At 34.9% G+C, this 23,959-nt stretch overlaps 1 protein-coding gene across 2 annotated transcripts in view; it reads left to right on the forward strand.

Moving 5' to 3' along the window:
- The window catches only part of PLEKHH2 (pleckstrin homology, MyTH4 and FERM domain containing H2), an 85,691-nt gene that overhangs the window by 51,610 nt on the left and 10,122 nt on the right, over nucleotides 1-23,959 (forward strand). For both annotated transcript variants that reach the window (XM_007438080.3, XM_088147583.1), the window contains 12 exons: nucleotides 2,675-2,761; nucleotides 4,412-4,570; nucleotides 6,547-6,627; nucleotides 11,683-11,862; nucleotides 13,020-13,128; nucleotides 15,074-15,186; nucleotides 16,446-16,625; nucleotides 17,389-17,486; nucleotides 18,659-18,836; nucleotides 20,494-20,649; nucleotides 21,100-21,197; nucleotides 22,132-22,273. In XM_007438080.3, the coding sequence (XP_007438142.2) occupies nucleotides 2,675-2,761; nucleotides 4,412-4,570; nucleotides 6,547-6,627; nucleotides 11,683-11,862; nucleotides 13,020-13,128; nucleotides 15,074-15,186; nucleotides 16,446-16,625; nucleotides 17,389-17,486; nucleotides 18,659-18,836; nucleotides 20,494-20,649; nucleotides 21,100-21,197; nucleotides 22,132-22,273 (1,581 nt within the window). The remainder of the gene's footprint in view (nucleotides 1-2,674; nucleotides 2,762-4,411; nucleotides 4,571-6,546; nucleotides 6,628-11,682; nucleotides 11,863-13,019; nucleotides 13,129-15,073; nucleotides 15,187-16,445; nucleotides 16,626-17,388; nucleotides 17,487-18,658; nucleotides 18,837-20,493; nucleotides 20,650-21,099; nucleotides 21,198-22,131; nucleotides 22,274-23,959) is intronic.

Here is a 23,959-nt window from a genome sequence, read left to right on the forward strand (position 1 = left end):
CATTATGCAACTATTTGTTTTCAAACTGATCTAAAGTATGATAATGTTCTTTGATTACCTGAAATCTCTTATCTGTGAAGGTATGTTCTTCAGCCATGTTTATGAGAAAATACAAATTTTAATTTGAACAGAGTGGTGAACAAGGCAGAGAGTTTTTAGCAATTCTGGGAGCTGCATAGGAACAATTCTTGCAGTCCCAATTTTACAGCAGAAGTCTGATTTAGCAGTTCTGCTATCTGTCCTAAATGTCTCCTTGTTCTCAGTTGGCACTTTAGTATATTTGTAGCATGAAAGTTTAGTGTCTCTCAATGCTCTTAGAACCAATTCAGTATAAATTCCACTGGACTCTGACCTCTGATCACTTTGGAATCTAGAGATGTTTAAGAAACCAGGACTCTAATCCTCATTCAGCCATGGATGACCTTTGGACATTCACTAGCTGCATTTAAATTATCATATTTTAGTTTCTTTCCTCCTCACCTTCTTATTCTTTTGTCCAGTTATCCCCTTCTCTACTCCTTTTGTAGAATTCTTTAATAAATATGGAACTCTCCCCTCCTCCCACGTTAAAGGAACTCTGCAGTACAATGTAATTTGTCCGTTGATCCAAGCTGCCTAAGAATCAGTAGGCAATGACTGTTAAGAAGCCAGATGATTATGATGATGATGATTGATAATGATAATGATAATAATATATTGCCAAATCCAGGCTAAACATTTGGCTGACTATGCAAACAACAATAATAAGCTGCTGCAAGAAGATCGCACAGACTGACTACAAACAATGGCATGACAAAGTAGCAACAATGTGCATTGGAATATCTGCAAGAAATACCATTTGCCTGCAAGCAAGAACTGGTGGGACCACAAAACAGACAAAGTAATAGAAAATGAAGAAGCTAACGTGCTCTGGGGCTTTAGAATTCAAACAGACAAGCACCTGCCACACAACACCCCAGACTTAACAGTTGTTGATAAGAAAGACAAAAAAGTCTGGATAGTGGACACTGTAATACCTGGAGACAGCAGAAGAGAAGAGAAAGAACTGGAGAAAATCACAAAATACAAAGACCTGCAAATAGAAATATAACGGCTGTGGTAAAAAAAAGCAAAGATAGTACCAATAGTAATAGGTGCCTTGGGTGCAATCCCAAAACATCTGGAGCACCACTTGAAGACCATCAGTCAGTTGCAGAAGGCAGCTTTACTTGGAATAGCTTGCATCCTGTGACGACACCTTTAACACCATCTGCATTAAACAGCAACATCTCCCTATCCCAGGCCCTTGGGAAGGACTCGATAGGTGGATAAAAACACCAAATCCAGTCTGAACAACTGGCTGACTGTGCGACCAACCATAATATATTAAATTTATATTCCACCACCTGACTCCCAGCAACTCTGAGCAGTTTACAATTGTTAAAAACATTTAAGAACAAAAGCAATTAAAAAAAAACCACACAAAAACAGCACAAGACAGAAGAACAACAATGGCAAAAAAAAAAAAAAAACCTAGAAAGGAACAAAGAGAAAGAAATGGGTGTCAGTCATCCTCGCCAAAGGCCTGGGCAAAGAGTCTGTAGGACTTTTCAAAATACCAGGATCTTAAACCTATTTCAACCTCTAGTTAATAACTATAGTTTTCTGGTTGTATAAAACAAGAAACCATAGTATGTTCAAGATTTCTGCATTTCATAGAGATATGCTGCAACAGAGGGCAGAATGGATGATGGATCCAGTTGAAAGGCTTGTTCATAACCCTGGTTTACTAAGCCAATATACACTCATCCGCATAGTTACTTCTCAGCCTAACTTAATTCAGAAGGTTGCTGTAAATGCAGGTTAGAAAGAAAAGGATTATGTTTAAACCTCCCTAAACACCTTATAAATAATTATAAGCCTATTTTTAAATGTTAAAAATATGTAAAATATAAAAAATTCTAAATGTATCCATCAGCCCAAAAAGGGTTATGGTGTCCAACAACATGAAAGTGAATTTCAGTTTTTTACTCTGTTATTGTCGGGCAGAGTGATAATCACAAACACTCCTGTTTGTGCAGAGCGCAGCAAAAACTCCAGGAAAATATTAGCCATGACAGCAAACACAATGCAATGTCCATTTCTTGTTTCCCAAAGAAATCCAGTCAGAAAATATATACTAACTGGTGTTTATTGATAAAAAATGCAAAATTCCATAAAATGCAAATATCATACAAAATATAAAGAAAAACACATCTTCTCATTTACAGGCATCCAAGACTTATTAGCAACACAAGCTTAACAAAATCTCTAGCTACAAACTCTTAGAGAAGAGGTACGCTACTTGGTACTTTGTTACAACTACGTAGCCCATAAACCCTACATAGTGGCTAACACTAAAACAACTACCAACTACTCAGAGAGGCTGCACATTTTCCTCCCCTTGTATTATAGCTCTATGCCACCCCCACTGGGCAACTGGCATACACATGCCAATAGGTGGCAGCAAATAGCACAATACACAACACACAATAACAGGTGTTTTTCACATGATCTCTGCAGTCAAAATATTATTTGTTATTGTTGTAGAGATAACGGGATGAATCCTTTCCCATGAGAAAGAAAATCCTGACAGTTATAAGGTTGATAATTATTGGTATTGAATATCCACTTGTCACATTTTTTTGTCCCATAGAGTGATGTAATAAGAAAACCCCAGGGTCAGATTGAATTAAGTGCATCCAGCCGTATCGTAAGAGGTGATGGAAAACAAACAGTTCAGGTACTTCCTTAACTTGTTACGTTTCATGGGTCAACAGAATGGCATATGTTTCTCCTTTCTCTCCCCACTCCCCACTGACTTGTGCTCATAGGAAGAACTATCCATAAAGAAACAGATACTGGCAGACATCTTCGGCAGTTGCAAGTTTCCACATCTCATTTGTGGTTGTAGAAAAGTAAGATCTGACTGACATAAGCCTCTTCATTAGCAGTGCTCCCCGAGATATCCATTGGGACACACAATGATACGTATTTATATGGATAGCACTTCATTAGATGTAACTGTATGGATAGCACTTCATTAGAAGAAGCTTATTTCAGTTGAAACCTGCACCAGCTATGATTTCTTAGGCAGAGCAGAGGAGTCAGTAACAGGTAGGAGACCATGTTGGGAACAAAAGAAGGTAAAGAGATATGGCATCTGGATGGGGTCTCAGACCTGAGTGGCATCTTTTTTCCCTTCCTAACCATTGAAATGTGATGTGCAAAGATGGGGCACTTGCCTGTATGTGTCAGAAAGTATATGTACATGCTGGGAAAGTTTGTACAGTGCATATACATGCATGTGTGCCCTTGGAAGTATTTGAACAAATTCTCTGTTTCTGTGGGAAAGAAAGGATAATCCATTTTCATTTCAAAATGAGGCTGTGAGTAAAGAGAAGGTAGGCAGCTCTGTTTCCACCTTCTTTCACCCTCTTCCAGAAGATTATCTTTGAGATTATTGCTCATAGTGGAACAGGGGATGGAAATAGACTGACCTCCTTTTCCAAATGTACCCTCCATCCCTTTAACCTGAAAGAAGAACCAGTGAAGACCTTTCCTCTGAATCTGACTCTTAGTGTCTTCAAATGTACCTGAATGAGCTCCTGTCCTGGGTAAGTCATCCATAGGACTTTCGAAGAAAATTAAATCATGATTTATTATTTAAAACAGCTATTAAGACATATATATTAAATGGTTTTGATAATTTTAAATTCCTACCAATTGCCTGTAGGTTAGAATTCTGGGCTAAGACTGTGTAGACCCAAATTCAAATCTCATTCAATCATGAAGTTTACAGGGTGATCCTGGACCAGTCACATCAACCTTAACTATCTCATATGGTTTTAATGAGGATCAGATATGGTTGAGGAAGACCCATAAAGAGCACCTTGAATTCCCATCAAAGATGAGATTGAAATATAAATACATTAATAGCCTTAATTTCAGACTGTATTTATTATAATGTTTTGTATAGGTACCTATCAGGAGCATATAGGTAGAAATGTTCTCCCAATAGAAGATAATATATGTAGCTCAGGGTTGAACTGTGGAGTCCTTGGTGTTCCCTGAGCTTGACTGTTTGATTGCAGATATTTCATTATCCAACTAGGTAACATCATCAGGTGCTTGTGAGAGTAGGGTTTGCTCCCTGTTTATATATGGTAGCTTGCTCTGCCAGTGTTGATGGGGCTTTCTCCTTGGTAGTGCCTTGATTACGGTATTGTTTGTCTGCTTGATTGTTTGTCTCCTTGGTGGGTTCCTTGATTGGGATACTGTTTTCTGCTTGATTTTTTGTCTGATGTTAGTCTCTGTTTATCTGGGTGTAAGATACTGGAGAGGATGTTCCAGTTACCTTCAATCAATGTGTTTTGTTTCCATTTCTCCATAGCTGACTACAGAAAAACGAACTTATTACATGACTGCAGACTCCCCAAACATCTTAGAAGAATGGATCAAAGTATTACAGAATGTTCTTAAAGTACAGGCTGCAAGCCCACTTTTTATTCAACCAGATGTTAAACCAGCGGTGAAAGGCTTGCTTACTAAGGTAAAAGACCACATTCTTCTTTTCTTCATATTCCTATTTTGTTTTATATTTCAAGAGTTTTCTTTTAGAAAACCAGATATTTTGATTTTATTAATTGCATCAGAGAATTTCTGAATTATTATTGATTTCCAGGATTATTAATTGTCAGATTAGTAATCCAAAAAGTGGGGTGGGGGAGTTAAAAAAAACAAAGGGTTTTATGGGCCTATATCTCATGAAAGCTTCATTGCTCCCAAGGGGGCAGCGGGAAACTAAAGAAATATGCAGGTTTTGGTTTGAGGATTTTTTGCTGGGGAAAGCAAAGCCTTATAGGATTTAATTTTATTTATGTCATCTGCTGCCGGAGTGTATGGGATTTATAGTTCCTATATTTCTTGATCTAATCCACAAAAATAGAACATTCAGAAACTATGTCAATTCTGGCAATAACAACTTGCCTATCCTGTTTCAAGATATTGACTTGCTTTGGGAAACAGTGAGATTGTTTTTTAAATAAGCAGACACATAAATAAGAAAGGCTGGGGATTAGATTTTGTTTCTCATTACTACTTGAGAAAGGTTGGAATACCTCACGTTTTTCCTGATAATTCTTGAGGCCAAATTAGGTATCCATTTAATGTGTCCTTGAATTTAATCAGGAAGCTTTTTAAAATGCAAATAATATCAGCTAGGTATTGGGATATCAGCAAGCATGGGTACAAAATGTAATGGGTTTTTTTCTGCCTTTAGAAGAAAACTTCTCATGCAATTTAATTCTGGAGGAAAGTATCCACTAGCATGGCATTAAGAATTCATTGCTCTTTTTAGTTAGCTATTATTCTCTTTAGTTAGTTTGAAAAGTTAGCTAATAAAATGCCAGTTTTTGGAAAAGATTTAAGATTAACCTAGCACTTAAATCCCTCTTTGTGTTCCAAGCCGAGTTGCAAAAGGTAGGAGTAAAACATTACTGGGGAGGTAGATTTTTTTTTTAAAAAGTATAACAAGAAAGCATTGTAATGAAAATCTCTTTTTCTCTAAGGCACTTTTGGATACCTTTTATTAGGTTCCCGAAGTATAACATGAAACCTAAACTCCTGTGATCGTCTTCTGTTGCAACTATGTTCAGAAGCTTTTTCTTCTGCCTTACATTAAATGTCATTTGCCATGTCATCTGAACTTGGGCAAAGTATAGTTTGTTGAAAAGAGCTAATGTAATGCCTCTATTCATGAAATTACCTTTTTTCAAGTAACTACAATTAAATTTAGGTTGGTTAGCTTTCAACAGGACTATAAACTATTATTTGATTGATTAAATGCTATCATGTTGGTGTTGATTCTTAGGGACCACATGAATAGATTCTTTTCAGAATGATCTGTCTTCAACTTAGGTCTCTTAGAGATGCATTCATTGCTGTCATAATCAAATCCATCTACCTTGCCGTTAGCCATCCTCTTTATCTTTTTCCTTCAACTTTTCCAACATGAGAAGTTCTGAAGATAATTGGGTCTCCACATGATGTGTCCAAAATATGATAGACATTAATGCTGGTCATTAATACTTTGTGTAAGAATTCCAGTTTGATTTAAGCTAATTGATTTAAGATTGTCACAGGAAAAAACTTTGCCTGAAGGTTAATCTAAAACAGAAATAAAAACTACTGGTTTGAATCATGTCTAGGTAGGAAGAGAACTCAGAAAGAGGCTAAGGAGCTTATTTCTTATATATACAAATGCAGCTGTTTTTATATTTCATTCCAGTTTTACATGTAATGTATATTAAAGTTCAACTATAAAAATAACTTGGTTATTATAGTTGTGTGCCTATTTTTTGTCATTGCTTCAACAGAATTTTCAGAAATACAGTACTTTGCTTAAGAATTGCAGCTTTGTTGTTACAGTACTGTAGCCCAATATTATAATCCTCTGTATTTTAAATATAGGATAAAAAAAGGAATCTTTCATTGCCTTTCTGTATAAAATAATCATTTCATTTGCAGGTGAAACATGGATATTCCAAGACAGTGTGGTGTATGCTGGTTGGGAAAACTTTGTATTATTTCCGTAGCCAAGAAGACAAGGTATTTTTTTTTTAATGATTAAGGAATTTTAAGTTACTTTGGGGAGACATGATTGTATATCAGGTTATTCTTAATCTGTTTTTTTTTTCAGACACTTCCTTTTGTAGTTTTGTACTATATGCTGTGTACTTCATATTTAAGTGTGTTTAAAACAAATCTCCATGTACACATGCATGATCTATATGCCTAAGAACATACATCCAGATATTTATTCAGATTCTGTTGTTTTCAACCTACTGTGGTTACCCAAGAAGAAAGGGTTTTTTCCCTAAATAATTACCTGTGAATTGCTGGGATTGTCTCATATTCACTGAGAATAGAGAAGCCATTCTTGAAATCAAGCTCATTCTTGAATGAGCAGGAGGTATCCATGAAAACAAATGGCTGAAACAGAAACAGAAGAGAGGGAGAAGCTACTGGTTCAAAGAGGGACCAGGATAAGCACTAGTCCTCCCCCCTCTTGTCACCTCTACATGTAGACCAGGAATGTCTTTGCAGTGGAGGACCTCCACTGTCCATGAGGGCTCTCCATGTGAATTAGGATTCTGGAATATGGAGATTCTATGTAGATAAACAGGCAATCCACTGCATAGTTGATTATTGTCTGTGGAGGAGAACAAAAAGGGAATAGAGCTAGCATGCTGACTGGAACATAATTACCTAGGAATAAGGTAAACGACAGAACAGTGTTTCTCAACCTTGGCAATTTTCAGATGTGTGGACTTCAACTCCCAGAATTCCCCAGCCAGCAAGACTGGCTGGAGAATTCTGGGAGTTTAAGTCCACACATCTGAAAGTTGCCAAGATTAAGAAATACTGGACTAGAAGAATATTTACCTGAGAATAAGAATAACTATTAAATTGGGCTTACTATAAAATAAGCATGCATAGGTTTAATTATGCTTACAGCCCAGCATAAAGTCTATGTTATCCAATTTCTATTTTACAAACAAAAGAAAAAAAAACAAATTAATATCCCAAGGATCTCTTCATCAATTTCCACCCCACCTTGTATGGGGTAAGAAGGGCTAAAGAGATATGAATCTAACCCTAACCCAGCATAGCAGCACTCTACACATACTAGATTTACTACAAATAAACATATAAAGGTTTATGCTTGATGGTACCATATTTCCTCAGTCCTCTTCCACTGTGCAGTGCTTGTATAGATGTTTATATATATCCATTTGAGAGAGACCATGGTTGGTATGAGAAAAAGGTTTGTGAATACCTAAGTGGGAAATTACTTAGTTTTGCAAATAGCCTGATTCTGCAAGCAATTTATTTTAAGTTGTATTTATTCATTTTGAATTATTTGTTTTCTTTTTCCCTTGGCATGGTCTGTTTTTTTGGTGGGGAGTGTGGCCCATGACTTTTCTTCTAACTAATCTTCTGTTTTGCAGGGGTTCCTTTTAAATTCAGGTCATGTTTTTGAATTAGATATGTAGTTTTATTAATGTTTACAATCAATACATAACAACAAAATACATAGTAAATACATAGTAAAAATGAGCCAAGTATTAGGACAAATGTTTGTAGTGTTTATTGAATGGCTACAGTGTAAATCAAATAAATGCATCACTCCAAAAAAGGCCTGCAGTATGAGATACCGTAGAATGAATGGAACACATAAGAAAGGCATGGAAACATGGTTTTTAATTATCCTGGTTATCAGTTTAGTTTTCCCTATATTAGCTCTTGTGTTAGTTCTCTTTCTCAATTTGATTCATAAAGCCTGAAAATACTTCTGTTAGTTTAGGTATATGCTTCTTTTACAGCTAGGTAGACTCTTCAGTAGCACCATGATGGCAGTAGAGAGATGGGACATGGATGAAGGGAGGAACTGGTGCCTTAGCATTAGGAAAAAGCCATGAGTGGCAGCCATATAAATCAAACAAACAAATAAATGTGTCAGCTCCACTTAGGCAGTAATTGTCAAGCTGTGGGCAGATTGTAAAGCAAGGCCTTTACCTTCTGTAGGAAAGACTAAAAGACTAACTATGCCAAAAAATAAAATAACTCTCTAAGTTAGAATTGACCCACGGCAGTTTTTCATGTATTGCTATAATGATGTAAAGTTAACCATAGGTAAAGTCTTCCCTTATCTCCTTTCTTGACCATATAATACAATACATTTTATTTCAGTCTTTGAAATGCATGAAGTACTACAGAGACTATGGAATCGGCAACTATAACATAAAAAAGTCTGTGACTTGAACCTGTGAGGATAGCAACTATAAAATTAAAAAATGGTAAAATAAAAATTATAAATCTGCTATGAAACTACAAAAAGCTGGAAGGTTAACTAAAATAAAAGTGTATTTAAAATCCAAGTAATTAATAAAATATAAAGTAATATAATGTGCTATCTAAAAATCTAAAAGAAATACATTAAAATTAAGCTTCAACAACAGAAATTATAAAACCGCATAACTGGAAATTAAAGAGAGCAATCTAATAATTAGGCATGTATTGCTCATGATTAGCTCTAGCTGGCAATCACTACTGGCGATTTTGCATGCTGCTTCATGCAAAGAAATTGAAAACATTATGTGTTATGTGAATGTTAGTCAAGACTAATAGGGGGATGTAGAAGTAGTCTGTGTGGCCTGCCAGTCTGGTGGGAAATGGAAGAATAAGGGTACTGCAGATCTCTGCAAAATGAGCAGGAGAAAAGGAAGTGCTTATATCTTCCATCTCACACATTTGAAGAGAAGGCACTTCAGTGGACCAAAGGAAGTCCTTCTGTGGTTAGGGGCTTCTAGCTGCATACGATATGCAGCTGGTGTTACTGTGTATCCTAAGATTTCACTGATGGAGATGTTTGGAACTATCCATCTATTATACACTATTTAAGGAGTATATTGGTCTGGTCATAGCCCAGGAAGAATAAATGGAAGGAGGGAAACAAAATGATGATAGTTTGACCAGGTTTACTTCCAGGGAGATTTATATCCATTTTCCAGGATTACAGGAGCCAGACCTATTGGGGAAAAGGATAGATTTTGCCCAAAATAGAGTATGCGTTATTTCTATTTTCACCAAATCCACCTCCAGTTAAAGACCAATATTAGAGACACAGCAGGGTGTTAGAATGAGTTCCAGAGAGTGGACAAAGGCCATCTGTAAAGAAGTTAAACTAAAAACTTTAAGATAGTTTAAGGTTTGCAGATGTGAAGCCACCTTTTTACTAGGAGAATTTAAAAATGATGCCAGTATTCCTCTGGGCATTTTGGGCAAAAAGCATCCATGAAACTTCTTAGAGCCTGAGGCCTGCAAGATTACCTTCTGGTATTTAAAGCATAAGACTTACTCGGTTGTGTTCCTATGTATGCCATAAATGTATGTTTCATCTCCTGGCAAAGACCATGATTTTGGACTTATGATCATTTTTTTCCAGGTGATCTTCCTTGTAATACTGAGCAAGTATCCTCAGTGTTACTCTGAGTGCCATAGAGGAACTAAAGAGAATTATCTTGTCTATATAAAGCAGGGTGGAGATGTGTGTGTTTGCTGACTTCTGGAGATGAAAGTCCAGAGTATCTTTCTCAGCTACTTTGTGATGGGCAGCCAGCCATCATTTCTCTTGGTTGGTTGGTTGGTTGGTTGGTGAAGGGAGGGAGGGAGGGAGGGAGGGAATGATTGGGGCCTGAACCACCATAGATCCCAATGGAACAACAAGAGACTAATCCTTCCCTCAGTCTCTTGGTTTCACTGAAGAGCTCCTCCATGGTGAGAAAAAACAAACAAACAAAAAATGGAGACATGGACATACATCTGCAGGTGAAGTTCCATTTTACAACCACTCTTGCCAGCTGAAATCTGAAAGGGGGAGTTAATCATTTGTTAATCCTTTCCCCCATCTATTAATTATGCACAGTTGTAACTAAAATAAGCTGAATAAATATAAACCATGTTTTCAGTGAAATCTATCCAGTTTCAGTCATGGAGTGAGAAGTATGTTAAACTTGATCAACTGGATTTCATTTGGTTGCAGCAAATGCGTTAGGCATTGGTACAGTCTATAGCTCAATCCAAATTTCTTTCTTTTCAATGCTGTACTTGTGGCTTTTTTCATTTTGTACATTAGAGACCAAAATTAGTCAAAGCAAAAGTCTTGTTTTGTCACCTGCCCAGCTGTTCTGCAGGGTTTCCTCATTAGCTGATACTTTTTCTTTTCTTTTTTAAGGGGCTAAGTATGCATTTTAAGTAAGTAGTTCTCTAGGGCTGTTTTAGTAAGTGCTGTCTGGTTAATTGACAATACTTTTATCTACTTCTTTTTAGTACTAATTTATGTTGGTGTAAGTAAATATAATGCATTTAACATTTATTATGGCAATACTATTCAATCAAAATTTGAATTTTTTACTTGTAGGGATATTCAAGGAAAGGAAATTTGAGTAGATTGTTGTTAGGATAGTGGCAACAATGATGGTAATTTGATTGTAATTTTATAAATATAACCTAACATCTTTAGCTTCATATAATATTAACAGAGGGAATAACTTGTTCATATTACATAATGTACAAGTTATGCATTTAGATCTTTCTAAAATGATTTTGCTCTTTTCTGATCAGAGGTCTAAGAGTGGAATTAACTCTTATATTAAATGTGAGGCAAGGATCTCTCCTTCATGTCTTTATTCTTCTGATATAACTATATGTTAACTGATATCATTACTCTCTAAGTTTAACCATCTGCATTTGGCTGCATTGGTTGAAAGAAAATACAGCATGATATTACAACATCTGTTGTACACTTCTATAAGTCTAATTCTGAATCATGCATTGCATATACTCTTAACAAAACATTTAAGGATTATAGCCCTAACAACCCACCATTTATGTTCTGGTACGTATGAAAAATAGGAATCATATTGGAGCCTATTTTAAAACAAGATCCTTATCATCTTAATTTGGCAGTAATTCCATTTGACTTGAGATCACAAAGTTGTTAAACGTACTACCTATGTGTTTAAATATACTTTTGTTTGTTAGTTTTCAATGGTGCTGAGTAATGCAGCTCCTTTCTAATGTTAATGCTTTTACTTTTAGTTTCCCTTGGGCCAGATAAAACTATTGGAAGCTAAAGTTGAAGAAGTTGATCGATCCTGTGATTCAGATGAAGATTATGAGGCCAGTGGTCGTAGCCTATTATCAACACATTTTACCATTGTCATCCATCCCAAGGAACAAGCCCCCACATATCTTCTAATAGGATCCAAGTATGAGAAGGTAGCAAAAGTTCCATTGTCCCAAGTTTACGCAGCACAGTTTTTATCACTTATTTGCAGGGGGGGGAACCAAAAACTATATATTGAGGGGTAAACTAAGTGGAATTTATCTGGTTTAGAAATAATTCTACATAATAATTTAGAATAACAGGAATTTACCTCCAATGAGCATTGTGCTTCCCCTTCATTAGGAGCAGCTGCAAGAAGTTGAAACTTGTAGAAAGATAGAAGCCAGCCAAACCATAGTTTATGAAGATAGCTTGTTTAAATCACAGTTAAGCTACTTTGGATGTGTCTAAAGTAGGGAGTGGGTACATGTGGCCTGGGAAGACAAAGTTCTTTCTTGTAATTGTGATTTACTTGACATTTGAACAGAATGACTATGTGAGAGAGTAACCTTGTTAAATTAATTTCAGATGAGTTCAGATTGTTCTATTTGGATAATTGACTAAAGTATGTCATGAAGTACATGGAAAACTTACGTGTCAGGAAGATGTACAATGATGTGGTTACTCACCAATACATTTCTGAGATTTTCTGAAAATTAAGTTTTTTAGTTTCCATTTTCTGCAACACATTCGACGCATACATTTCCTTTCTTCTGTCATTTTTTATTTTGTCCACATACACACACTTACATATTGATAATTAAATTGCTATTTGGAATGAGAGATAATATTTTCTTATCTGTCACTCAATTTTATACTTTCTTCATTGTTACCAGTGTTTACACTACCAGTTGTCTAACAGATGAAAATGTTGCCTGGAATATTTAGATAAGTTTCCTGTTCAGAAAAAGATTCCATTAAGTTCAATTGAGCTTATTCCTATGTAAATTGATATAAGATTGCAAATTGAAAGACTAGTCAGGATTCAGATGTAAACTCAAAGATTAGATACTAGAAACTATGATGTTTTATTATGCACTAAGAAAATGTACTTTATTTTGCACTCTGCAATGTAAGTTTGTATTGGATGATCTCAGTTGATGTTTCTGGTGGAAATAAATGTAATTAATGCTTTGATTAAATTGAGTTGTAGAACAGTTACATACAGTATTTTTGAAATTAAAGTTATGTTTAAATGTTTTGATCAGCTTTTCCTGTTTTTTTTCTAAAAAGAGCTTTAAGTGAAACAAATTATGTTTTGATTTCCTAGGATACTTGGCTCTATTATCTCACTGTTGTTGCTGGAAGCACAAATATAAATGTTGGGACAGAGTTTGAACAGCTTGTCTGCAAACTGTTAAATATTGAAGGAGAACCCAGTAAGCCAATATCTTTTCCTGCTACCAATCCTTATTTATCAGGATGTATAATTGCTGCTGCTTTAAGAGTCACATTAACTTTAATGAATGGATTCCTTAAAGCAGCAGCATCTTTTTTTTTTCAGGCTGATTAAATGAAGAGCAGAGAAGTACTTGTATGAGTTTCTAAAAAACCTCTTAAAATCACTTGCAAAGTATGTGCAGCCCATTAGCTATTATTCTAGTATAGTTTTGTTTTGTTTTTTTTAAATCACAATGCAAGGAGACTACTCAAAGCCTCTATGGTATAACTTAGAAACAACAAATTTATCTATGGCATTTTTGTCTGCATTCACAAACTGCATAACCCTTAGCTATTGATTTGAGAAATATCAGTGGCTGTCAATCAGTATCTGATGGCATCCCAGAAGTCCATAGAATCAAATGACTTCAAGAATGAGGAAGTGAGCATCACAACATTGTGATGCAAGCTCCACGTTGTTATCTGTATGCATGTGACACCATGGCACATGCAGAAAAGGGGCGGAGCCTGCATTGTGACATCATGTTACATATTTCATCATTTACCCTCTTTACCTGCCCCTTGCAGATGCCCATGTGACAGCCATTTTCTTAGTTGTACTTTTCATTAGAATTAATGTGGGATATAATCTAAGTATTTCTAAAAGTGGATTAATTTTTCAGTTATTGGGAATATGTTATATAGCATAAGTTGCTGGATCTAGGAACTGACATCTGGATAATGCAACCATCACTTTATTCTTGATGGTCTCTAATTGTTCATATGTATGCACATCTGAGAAAAAATGCATTACTCTCCTCTGTATATGACTTATTAGAGTAACAGTAGGTGCACTGGACTACTATTTCTAAGTGAAAACTTAATATATATGGGATGCTGTCAGTACTTTTCTTTTAGTTTTCACATAGCCGTATAGGGTTATTTAAACTGCCTTTCAAGTTAGCTGTCATAGTTTGACTTAGTAGACAATCTGCAGCCTAATTAACTAATCAAATCTTTAAACTTTTGACATTGTCAGTAGCATCGTGATTTTTACTAGACAGGAATGCAGCAGGAGCATATTAACATTTTCAGGAAGAGAGTAATATATTGCTCCCTGGAACTTTAAAGTAGTGCATATTGAAGTTTTATCGATTTTGCAGTCCAAGTAAGCAAAATATACACTTTTGTGGGTGCTGCTTATTTGCAAAAAATAAAATGGCATTTTCACAGGCTTTTCTCAAATACAGTATTACACAATATTGTGATGAAATAATGTAGTAAAAAACATGGAAATGAATTTTGTGTGCTTCAGAATAGTCTGTGTTGATATTATACTGAACTCCAAGTATTTTTATAAAGATACACATATGTGCTGGAATTTATATACATATTTGTATAGAACATACACATATTATCATATAATGTCCCCTGTAATTTATAATTTTCTTAATTCAGTTCTTCACAGCCTGTAGCACAGTTACTATTGGTGATCTGTGGGTGTACATGGTTATAGTTTTTAAAATGGTCATTATTTCATGAAATTGCAAATCATGTAGGCTATGTTAGCATTCTTATACAAAATCTTGCCTAAAGTTTTGCAAGATTTCTGGGGGAAACTCTAAAATCTTCTGATATTTCTTGATTTCATTATATTTATGCCTTTAAACTTTAAAAAAACTAAATTATGTATTATTTAATCTGGGGGGCTTTTGGAGGAGATCAGCTTCTTTAAATCATATATAGCATTGATGCAGAGGGAAAAAATCCAATTTCCTCTATAAGGCAATTGTGTCAATAGGATCAACCAAAATGACACCAGTTAACTTAAACAGTGCCCCAAGTTTTGAGCCAGAACTCTTTACTAGGCCAATCTACTACTACATTTTTACTACTAAGGACTTATAAGTAGTACAAAAACATGGCTCCCTTTTTAATTCCCAGCTTCTCAAATCTGGAGGCATCCTACTCTTTGTCATAGCAAAGATGGAATTACTTCTCCTCTTACGACCCTTCCATCAGAGGCTCTGCAAACAGAAGCTATAAAATTATTCAAGGTAACCATGATATAACTTTTCCTTTTTAACAGTAACTTTTTCAGAATTTTTCCCTTAAAATATTTGTTTATAATTGTATAAAATTTAATTATGTATTGTATTATATATAAGTGATGAGGAACATCTATTACAGTTAATTTTATAATTTATAATATAAATATTCAGCCGTTTAACCAGAGTCAGTTGTGATTGGACTGGCTTATAAGCCCTATAAAATATATAAATAATTTAAAAAAAAACTTTAATGCTTCCAACATTTCTTCTCCAAATCCTTTTTATCTTTACTGTGGCAATTAACAAATCAAGCTGATTTTAATTTATTGGAAGTTACAGCACAATCTATCTTACAAATTTTAGATGCACAATACATCAGAAGGCAATTGTGTAAAAAAGAACTTAAATTATAAAAATCCAAATCTCCTTGAAGCAGCAGTCAAAAACACATTTATTAGCTGTTGAATAAGGCAAGATCTGTTTTGAGCAAAGATTCAGAGTTCCACCATAAAATTCAACTCTGGCTTTTAAATGCTAGAAGTATAATGATCATGCCCATATTTCTAAAGATGGCTTTTGACAACTTTACTACAGGAGAGTGCTCCATACCTATGAAGGAAGTTCTCTTTTGACAGTTATTTGTCACACTCAAGACACTGAAAAGATAGGCATTAAAAGCAGAGCTTACTTTTGAATAAAAGTGTATCAGGCTGCACTGTAAGTTATACATCTCCTGGATATGGTTTATGAAGGGAATATAGTTCATATTTAATAAGAGGATATTCAGTTCCTAGCATCTTTGTGAAAAATAGATTAGGAAGTAATAATGTGAAAGACCTCAGTCACTGTTAATCAGGATAGACAATATAGTTCTCAATTAACAAATACGACAACATTGCATAAGATAACTTTGTATGGTCTGGGGAGGTGAAGAGTTAAATAGCAATCAATTGTAGTTGACCCAGTGGAAATGGTTTTGTTTTCTGATCATTCCTTGAGTCTGGTGGGGATAAAATAGATGGTAGCATCAGCTGCTAGCCAGCACAACAGTAAGGAATAAAGAACTAATTTCCTTCTTTCAGTGTTAATTTCTACCCAGTAGGTACTTGTTATCTAAAGCCAACATGGATATGTTATTCAAAGTGGTTGAGTAACTGGTTTCTTATTATGATGAAACCAGAGATGATGTTGCAGTCCTCCAAAATAGTTATTATTGAAACCTTAAATACAGAACTGAAGTTCAGCTGTGTTATGCTTTTTTCTAGACATGCCAGTTGTTTATCAATGCTGCTGTGGATTCCCCTGCTATTGACTACCATGTGTCTTTGGCCCAAAGTGCATTGCAAGTGTGTCTTACGCATCCAGAGCTTCAGAATGAAATCTGTTGTCAATTGGTAAAGCAAACAAGAAGACGACAGCCACCAAATCAAATAGGACCAGTTCAGGTGCTAAACATATTACAGCAAATATCTGTCATTCCTGTACCAAGGATGGATAATATAGTTCTTAGTGAAAGTGTGTGCTATTAGAACACACACACACACACAAATCCAACAGAATGTGATGAAAAAATAGTCTATTTTTACTCTATTAATTCTATAATTTTTTCTTTTCAGTAGCAACTAACTTTGTTTCATCTCCGAAGATATTTAATTCCAGATAATTCCTTAATGTCACTTTCCATTCCAGTTGTTATATATTGTTCTCTGTATTATCTGTCATTAAGTTAGAGTATGGAAAACCTGTGAAATAGCAAAATGAACAGGGCACAATGTACTGTGTGAATACAATGTTGATGTTTAAAAATCCTTTAGACTGGGTCCTGGCTATACTAATTCAATGCATATTTATTCATTTGAAGAATATAATTATACTAGAACATTTAAGATGAATTATACCATTATAATAGATAACAAATTGTTTGGGATTGTCAAAGCAAGTGATAAAACAAATACATAGTATATTTCTAATACTAGTCTTGGGAGTTTACATTGTCTGAGGTTTATGTATCATTTTTCCATTATTTCTGTTGCAGAACTGACTTCATTTATCTTCACTCTCTAATCTCACAAAAGTGCACACAAAACTAACGTCTTTAAACTGGATTCTCAGTGGTTCATTTTCTGTTATGTTCATAGGCCTTGCTTGAAGACAGTTTGATTCTGGGAGAAACTTGAGTCAATGGTTCTGCTTTTCTTTCTTGACTAGGCCTGGCAGCTTTTAGCACTCTGTGTTGGACTCTTCCTTCCACAGCACCCATTCCTTTGGTTCCTCAAACTTCATTTGAAGAAGAATGCAGATTCCAGGTATATCTTATGAAGAGATAATGTCATTGAAATCTAAAGATTGGTTTTTATTATTGAAATATTGGAATGGAATGTAACATAGAAATATAAAACATGTAACTTTAACTATTATTGTGACCTCAGTTAATTAACCTTGAATGCTGTGACTTCAGCATTCTTTTTTTCAGTTTTAAAATCCAACTTGGGCTCCACTGAACAGTGCCTTATTGGAAACTTAGTAGGCTTGTTCAGGCAGGACCAGCTTTAGGCTAAGGCCAAGTAGGCAGTAGCCTAAGGCACCAAAGCTTAGGGAGCCCCAGTGCTGCCCCTCCTTCCAAAAACAAAGGCTATTCTAAAAATGCAAATCTTTGCATTGGCAGGAAGTGGTGCCATCAGTGTGGTCTAGAGGTGCCATATACCCTTGAGCTGGCACAGCATTTAAGTCACTGTTCTGCATTTTACATGTGTACCCCACAGCCATGTTTTAAGGGATCAGGAAAGATACAAAATATTTAATAATGTGATATCTCTTGAACATTTAAATACTAGAATGAGATTTGGATGGCTTTTTCTTGACACCATTCTCTGTTAAATGAGAGGAGACATTCAATAAAGGATTAATCTCATAGTCCACAGGAAAGATGGAGTCATTCCATTCACATTTTGGTTAAATCTATGTACCAGTAGATTCCCCAGTTTGGATTTGCTTTTTGCCCTGGTCAGAACTTCTGGCCTTTGTGTTATTCTTCATTTTAAACCATTGATTTCTAAGAATTTTTGTTTGTTCTGATTTTTCCATTCCTAAGACTTTTATCTCAATTCTCATTTTTTTCTACTCCAATCTGTTTTATATATATAAATGCATGGATGCATCCATGCATGGGTTCCTGGCTTTTCTTACTCTCACTGTTCCAGCAGGGAAACAACCTAGAAAGCCATGAGTTAATAGCTTGCAAAAGAAAAGCCAGTTCTTCACATTTGCAATGTACTTAATAGAGGGTGTGATCATGCCAGTCTGGAACTCTGTATATCGAGTCTAAATCCATGTACATAATCCACATACTGTTTCTCAGTGGAGATGTTAGAGAAATATGCAAAGCAAAGTAACATATTTAAAAATTTTATATATTAACATGACTACTTGAAATCTGTTTTAAAATTTTAGCTCATAAAGACTTGCTTTGTGTTTATAGGACTGAATTTGGAAAATATGCAATTTACTGTCAACGATGTGTAGAAAGAACACAACAGAATGGTGACAGAGAAGCCAGACCATCAAGAATGGAAATTCTTTCAACGCTTCTAAGAAATCCCTACCATCACTCCTTACCTTTTAGCATTCCAGTGCATTTCATGAATGGCATATACCAGGTAGATCTTAAGCATAAAATAATATAAAATTATAATGGAAAGATAAAATCACAAGTGCCACAGATAATTAAAGATTCCACAGGTTTAGTTCCCTCCTTGTTGATAATCAGGTAATTTTCAATCTGAATGTTTGTTTATGTGTACACACTTTTATTCAGTAAATAAAATTTGACCAGATAAAACAAATACAAATTTTCATTAGAAAAACAATTTGCAGCAATTTATAATATAATAAATGATTAGCCAACATTTCGTGTTGGTATTTTTTTAAAAATAAGGATAATCTCTCATTTTTCTGTGGTGGCAAAGTAATTTCAGTCTTTCTACTGATTGTATTTCAGAATACTCATTAGTATTATTTCCACTTTCATTTGGCTAAAGGAAGATGTGCAAAAGGCCCTGTTATCTGCAGTCTTGAATCTGTGGTTTTGCATATCTGTGGTTGATAAACAGAGAAATGACCATAGAATACATTTGAAAGTTTTCACTTCTCTACATTATTGGCCTTACTTTTTTTATTATTTTATGCACAAAATGGCAGATGGGTTTTTCAACATGCTTTTATATTTTTAAAGTTAGTTCATCCATGCAGTGTATTTCCTCCTCCTCCTTAGTTAGTAGGGATGGATTTCGCTGAGTCAGCCTGGTCATGAAGCTCAGTGTGGTTTCCTCATGGCAGCTGGTCATCTTCAGAGCAACTGGCTTGACTGGTGATGGGTAGAATCACCCTACTCATGCTGGCTTTAGTGTTATGTACAGTTCTTTCATGGTATTGATGAAGAAGGTTTCTGATTGTCACACCGGATGCTAGTGCTCCCTGCAGACAGCATACAATTAGTTCCAATGACTGTGTGGTGCTTGTAATAGATGTAATCCTTTTTCTTTTGAAGCTTCCAATCATAGCATTGGTAATTTTAGCTAATAAAGAGAAATCCACTGCAATCAAGCAAGTAGAATAAGGAGCAAATACATTGTATATTTATAGGAGGAAGAGAGTGTCCATAGGCTCCATAATATATGTTTCAGTTACCGAAGATTCAAAATCTTGTCATTCATTGTTTCATTGTCTATGTTTCTACATTGGAATAAGATCCCCACAATTTAAAAGGGCCGCTTGTATCTATCAAAGTTGCCTTTCCTCTGTCCATCGAGTCATTGCTTTAAAATATCTACACTGATTTTGGAGCATTCAAAAACAATTCCTTTTTTAAAAAACTATATATGAAGCAGGAATTGTGACACAGTCACTAAGCAGGACTAAGCAGAGACAGTCTGCTATACCATTCAGTACCCACAAACCAAATTGTCATGAGTTTAATGCTGGATCAGAATAAAGATGTCGGTTAATGATATGGGAAATGTAATTCTAGGGCTCAGCTATTATGGAAGAAATGGAGGGTTTCCTGTTCCCACCTCTTTGGTCTTTCTGTACACATATTTTTATTTTTGAATTTTGTGCAGTTTTCTTTAGATCTATATCATGTATTTATATTTTCAGTCTGATTTGAATCCATATATGAACTTCTTAGGGTGGAAGAACATCCTTGAATCCAATATGTTACTTTCATATTTTCAGCATGACAGTTGTTTCTTCAAAATCTGACATTCAAGTTTAGTGCAAACTTAATTGATGTAAAATTCATGTGGCCTTATGTAGGTTGTTGGATTTGATGCTTCTACCACTGTTGAAGAATTTTTGAACACACTCAATCAGGATACAGGAATGAGAAAACCAGCGCAGTCAGGATTTGCTTTGTTTACTGATGATCCTTCTGGCAAGGATATTGAACACTGTCTTCAAGGAAACATCAAGGTGAGCAGCTATTTTAATGAGTTCCATATGTGTGTGTGTATAGTATTTATTGATAAGAAGGTTAAGTTTGGAACTAAAATTTAATGTGTTTAATATTTTTCTTGATGCAAACAGAATAAAGTAGCATAATAAATGGTGGAGATTTCTGGATTGTTCTGTTAAATTTTGTTCATAAAGTAGTTTCATAAAGTTCATTATGAAAATATAATTTGAAAAGGATATCTGTAAAAATGTTCAGTGCTTTCAGTCTAATATAAGTATAATACTCTATGACAGTTGATTTGCATGATATTGCTTAATGGCCAGTAAAATAATTCCCTCTAGTTGTTACTTTATATCAAAGTAAGTGTAGGCATGCATCCTTTCCGCACAATAAAATACGTTTTAACCAAAATGTACAATATGGGGCACCTCATGGAATAAACATGTTCCTCATGGCTTTCCTTCTAGATCTGTGACATTATTTCTAGATGGGAGCAAGCCTCTAAAGAGCAGCATCCTGGGAAATGTGAAGGCACAAGAACAGTTAGGCTTACTTACAAAAACAGGTATAATATAATGAATTTCACTTCTATCCCTATAAAACTTTGCGCTTTAGAATAGATTTATACCTTAATTCATATTTCCTACATGAAGCTACTTTTCAAAGATTCTAGTTCTTGATTGCTTACATGCCTTTGATCAGGCTTTCAGCAATACAGTTATTAAAATGTTAAGGGGATGCAGGTTCAAAGTGCGTTATACTTCTGATCTCATCTCTTTTTCTCTCTTTGAAAAACTAGAAGGGAAGAACAGGTCAAAGGATCTAGGAAGATCCGCCAGAATCTTCCTTTCTTAGCTTGCCTATTTCCTAATAAGAATGTGGAAAATTCAGAAAGAGGGAACTAAAGGTACCATCTTAACCAAGATACCATCTTAAATTGGGTTTCATCAGAGAAGGTTATTTCCACATTGAAAGCAACTTGTAGGCAAATATGGTAGTGCACCAAAGAGAAACAAATATAAACTGGTTCTCCTGTCTATTTTGGTCTTCTATTCTGAGAAAGGAAATTTTCTGTTGAAAACTGGAAATTCAGATTATTATGTTAGCCTTCTCTTGGTTTCCCTTTTTATCTCCTTGCCTTATTTCTTGTGATTTTTCCCACTGTAGGGCTACCTTTTCTCTTCCTATTTCATTTATAAAAGTTTCAAAATACTGATGGTTAGTTAGAACCTGTGTAAATATCACACTAAAAAGAATGTTGCTTTCACTGCATTGTACAACTGCAGTCTTAAAATGTATCTCTTTTGATATTTCTACATAGGGCATCATTTTCTATGAATTCAGTTTAAAAATGATCAGACTTCTTTTTAGTAGTCTTTAAAATGTGTATTTCAAGTTATTACTAGAACTGACTTTATATATATCAGTACCTTATAATTTATTCCCTGCACATACTATGTGATTATCAGCATTTAACATATCACTGTTTTCTTTCACAGGCTCTATTTTTCAGTACAAATCCGGGGAGAGACAGAAAGAGAAAAGCTGCTGTTAATGTATCAGACAAATGATCAAATTATAAATGGGTTCTTCCCTGTAAATAAAGATCTGGCACTAGAATTGGCAGCACTTCTGGCCCAGGTAATTATGTTTGTGATTTGCCAGATGTCTGCCATTAGATGTAGATTTCTTTTATGATATAAAGCATAGATAAATCAATTACTCTTATATTCTGAAATGTTAGGCCTTATGCATGGAATAATTCTTTTTTATCTGAACAAAAGCCCTATCAGATTGGTGAAATGTATTTCCAATCCAAATTCAACATTTTATTTTCTGGTAATAGCCAAAGTGCAAAATTAATAAGGGATAATTGATGAATTGATGCTTAAATATATTTCCAAATGATAGGTTTTAGTGTTAATGCTAAGCGACATTTTCCGAATTTGTTATCAGTAATAGGATTTTGCAGTCCCACATAATGTATAGGAGGATTTAAGATTTATTTGTTTTTTATTACTACAGTTTATATGCTACTCCATTTCCAGAGAGTCTGAAATTGAAAGTTTGCTTTTAGTAAAATACACTCTATATGTTTTTTGGTAATTAATTTAGCTTTTAATGTTTAGGAAACATGTCCATTCTATCAAAGATGAGAGATATACCTTAGAAAAAAATCTTAGGCAAACAAAAAGAAAAAGGTTCATGAAATGGGAAGGATGGTTTCATGAGGAAAATAAGTGCCTTTTTGTAAATTATTTTAAGGAGTGCTTAAGTAATCTATGGGGAGCACTAAACTCTTTCAGCTTTATGGCATTTTCCAAATAGCAAAATATTGTGAATGGAAAGAAAAAGTGTTTTAAATTTAAATTAAAAGAATACTTTTAATGCAGAAACATTAACATGCTATAAATTAACTTTTCTTGAGGCACTTGAATCCCATTCAACAATTATGAAATATCTCAGTGTCTTATGGAATAAGTGAAAATAAAAGAAGGAATGTAATGGATAAATACTCCGTACTGAATTAAAACATCCAGTTCTATCCTCTCAGGGTCAAAACAGACATACTTTGCCTTGAATGCAAGTTTTTCTTTCATAAATAACGGGTGGTAGATATAACCCAGACTGAACCTTGGTGTGAGTAGAGGGATGTTTCAGTCCGAATCCAGACCAATATTCCTTGATTGCTACTCCTCAGTAATTGAACTACATGGTCACAAAACAAATGGCCTAGCAGTGTTTCTCTACAGACAGATGACATGTGGTGATCTGTATGACAGATTCCATTTTTGCAGGGTTTGAAAGCAAGATTCTGTCGCATATTGTCTAAGAGCAGAAGTAATACTGTAGTGCCTTCATCTGATTTTTAACTCTCCTTGAAGAAAATGACGGCCACTATTTGATTAACACAATTGCATTTGACTAGCTCTATTCCAGTGCTGTCCAAACTTGGCCACTTTAAGATGAGTGGACTTCAACTCCCAGAATTCCCCAGCCAGCATGGCTGGCTGGGGAATTCTGGGAGTTGAAGTCCACTCATCTTAAAGTGGCCAAGTTTGGACAACACTGCTCTATTCTATAATAGTATTGTTTAAAGTTTATTCACACACACACACACACACACACACATATATATATATATATACACTTTATTAGGCATAATATGTCTGCATGTTTACACTTAATTCTACTGGCACTGATAATTACTGCATCTAAAACTTTTAGCTTCTAAAAAATAACTCATAGAATTTACAGCGATTAGATTTATTAAGTTTATTTAAAAGATTACTGAGAACATACACATTAGATTATAGTTGCTTAAAT

Source organism: Python bivittatus, unplaced genomic scaffold, assembly GCF_059951505.1.
Source record: "Python bivittatus isolate LINGU-HERP-01145 unplaced genomic scaffold, Pbiv_v1 ctg000020_np1212, whole genome shotgun sequence".
NCBI classification, from domain to species: domain Eukaryota; kingdom Metazoa; phylum Chordata; class Lepidosauria; order Squamata; family Pythonidae; genus Python; species Python bivittatus.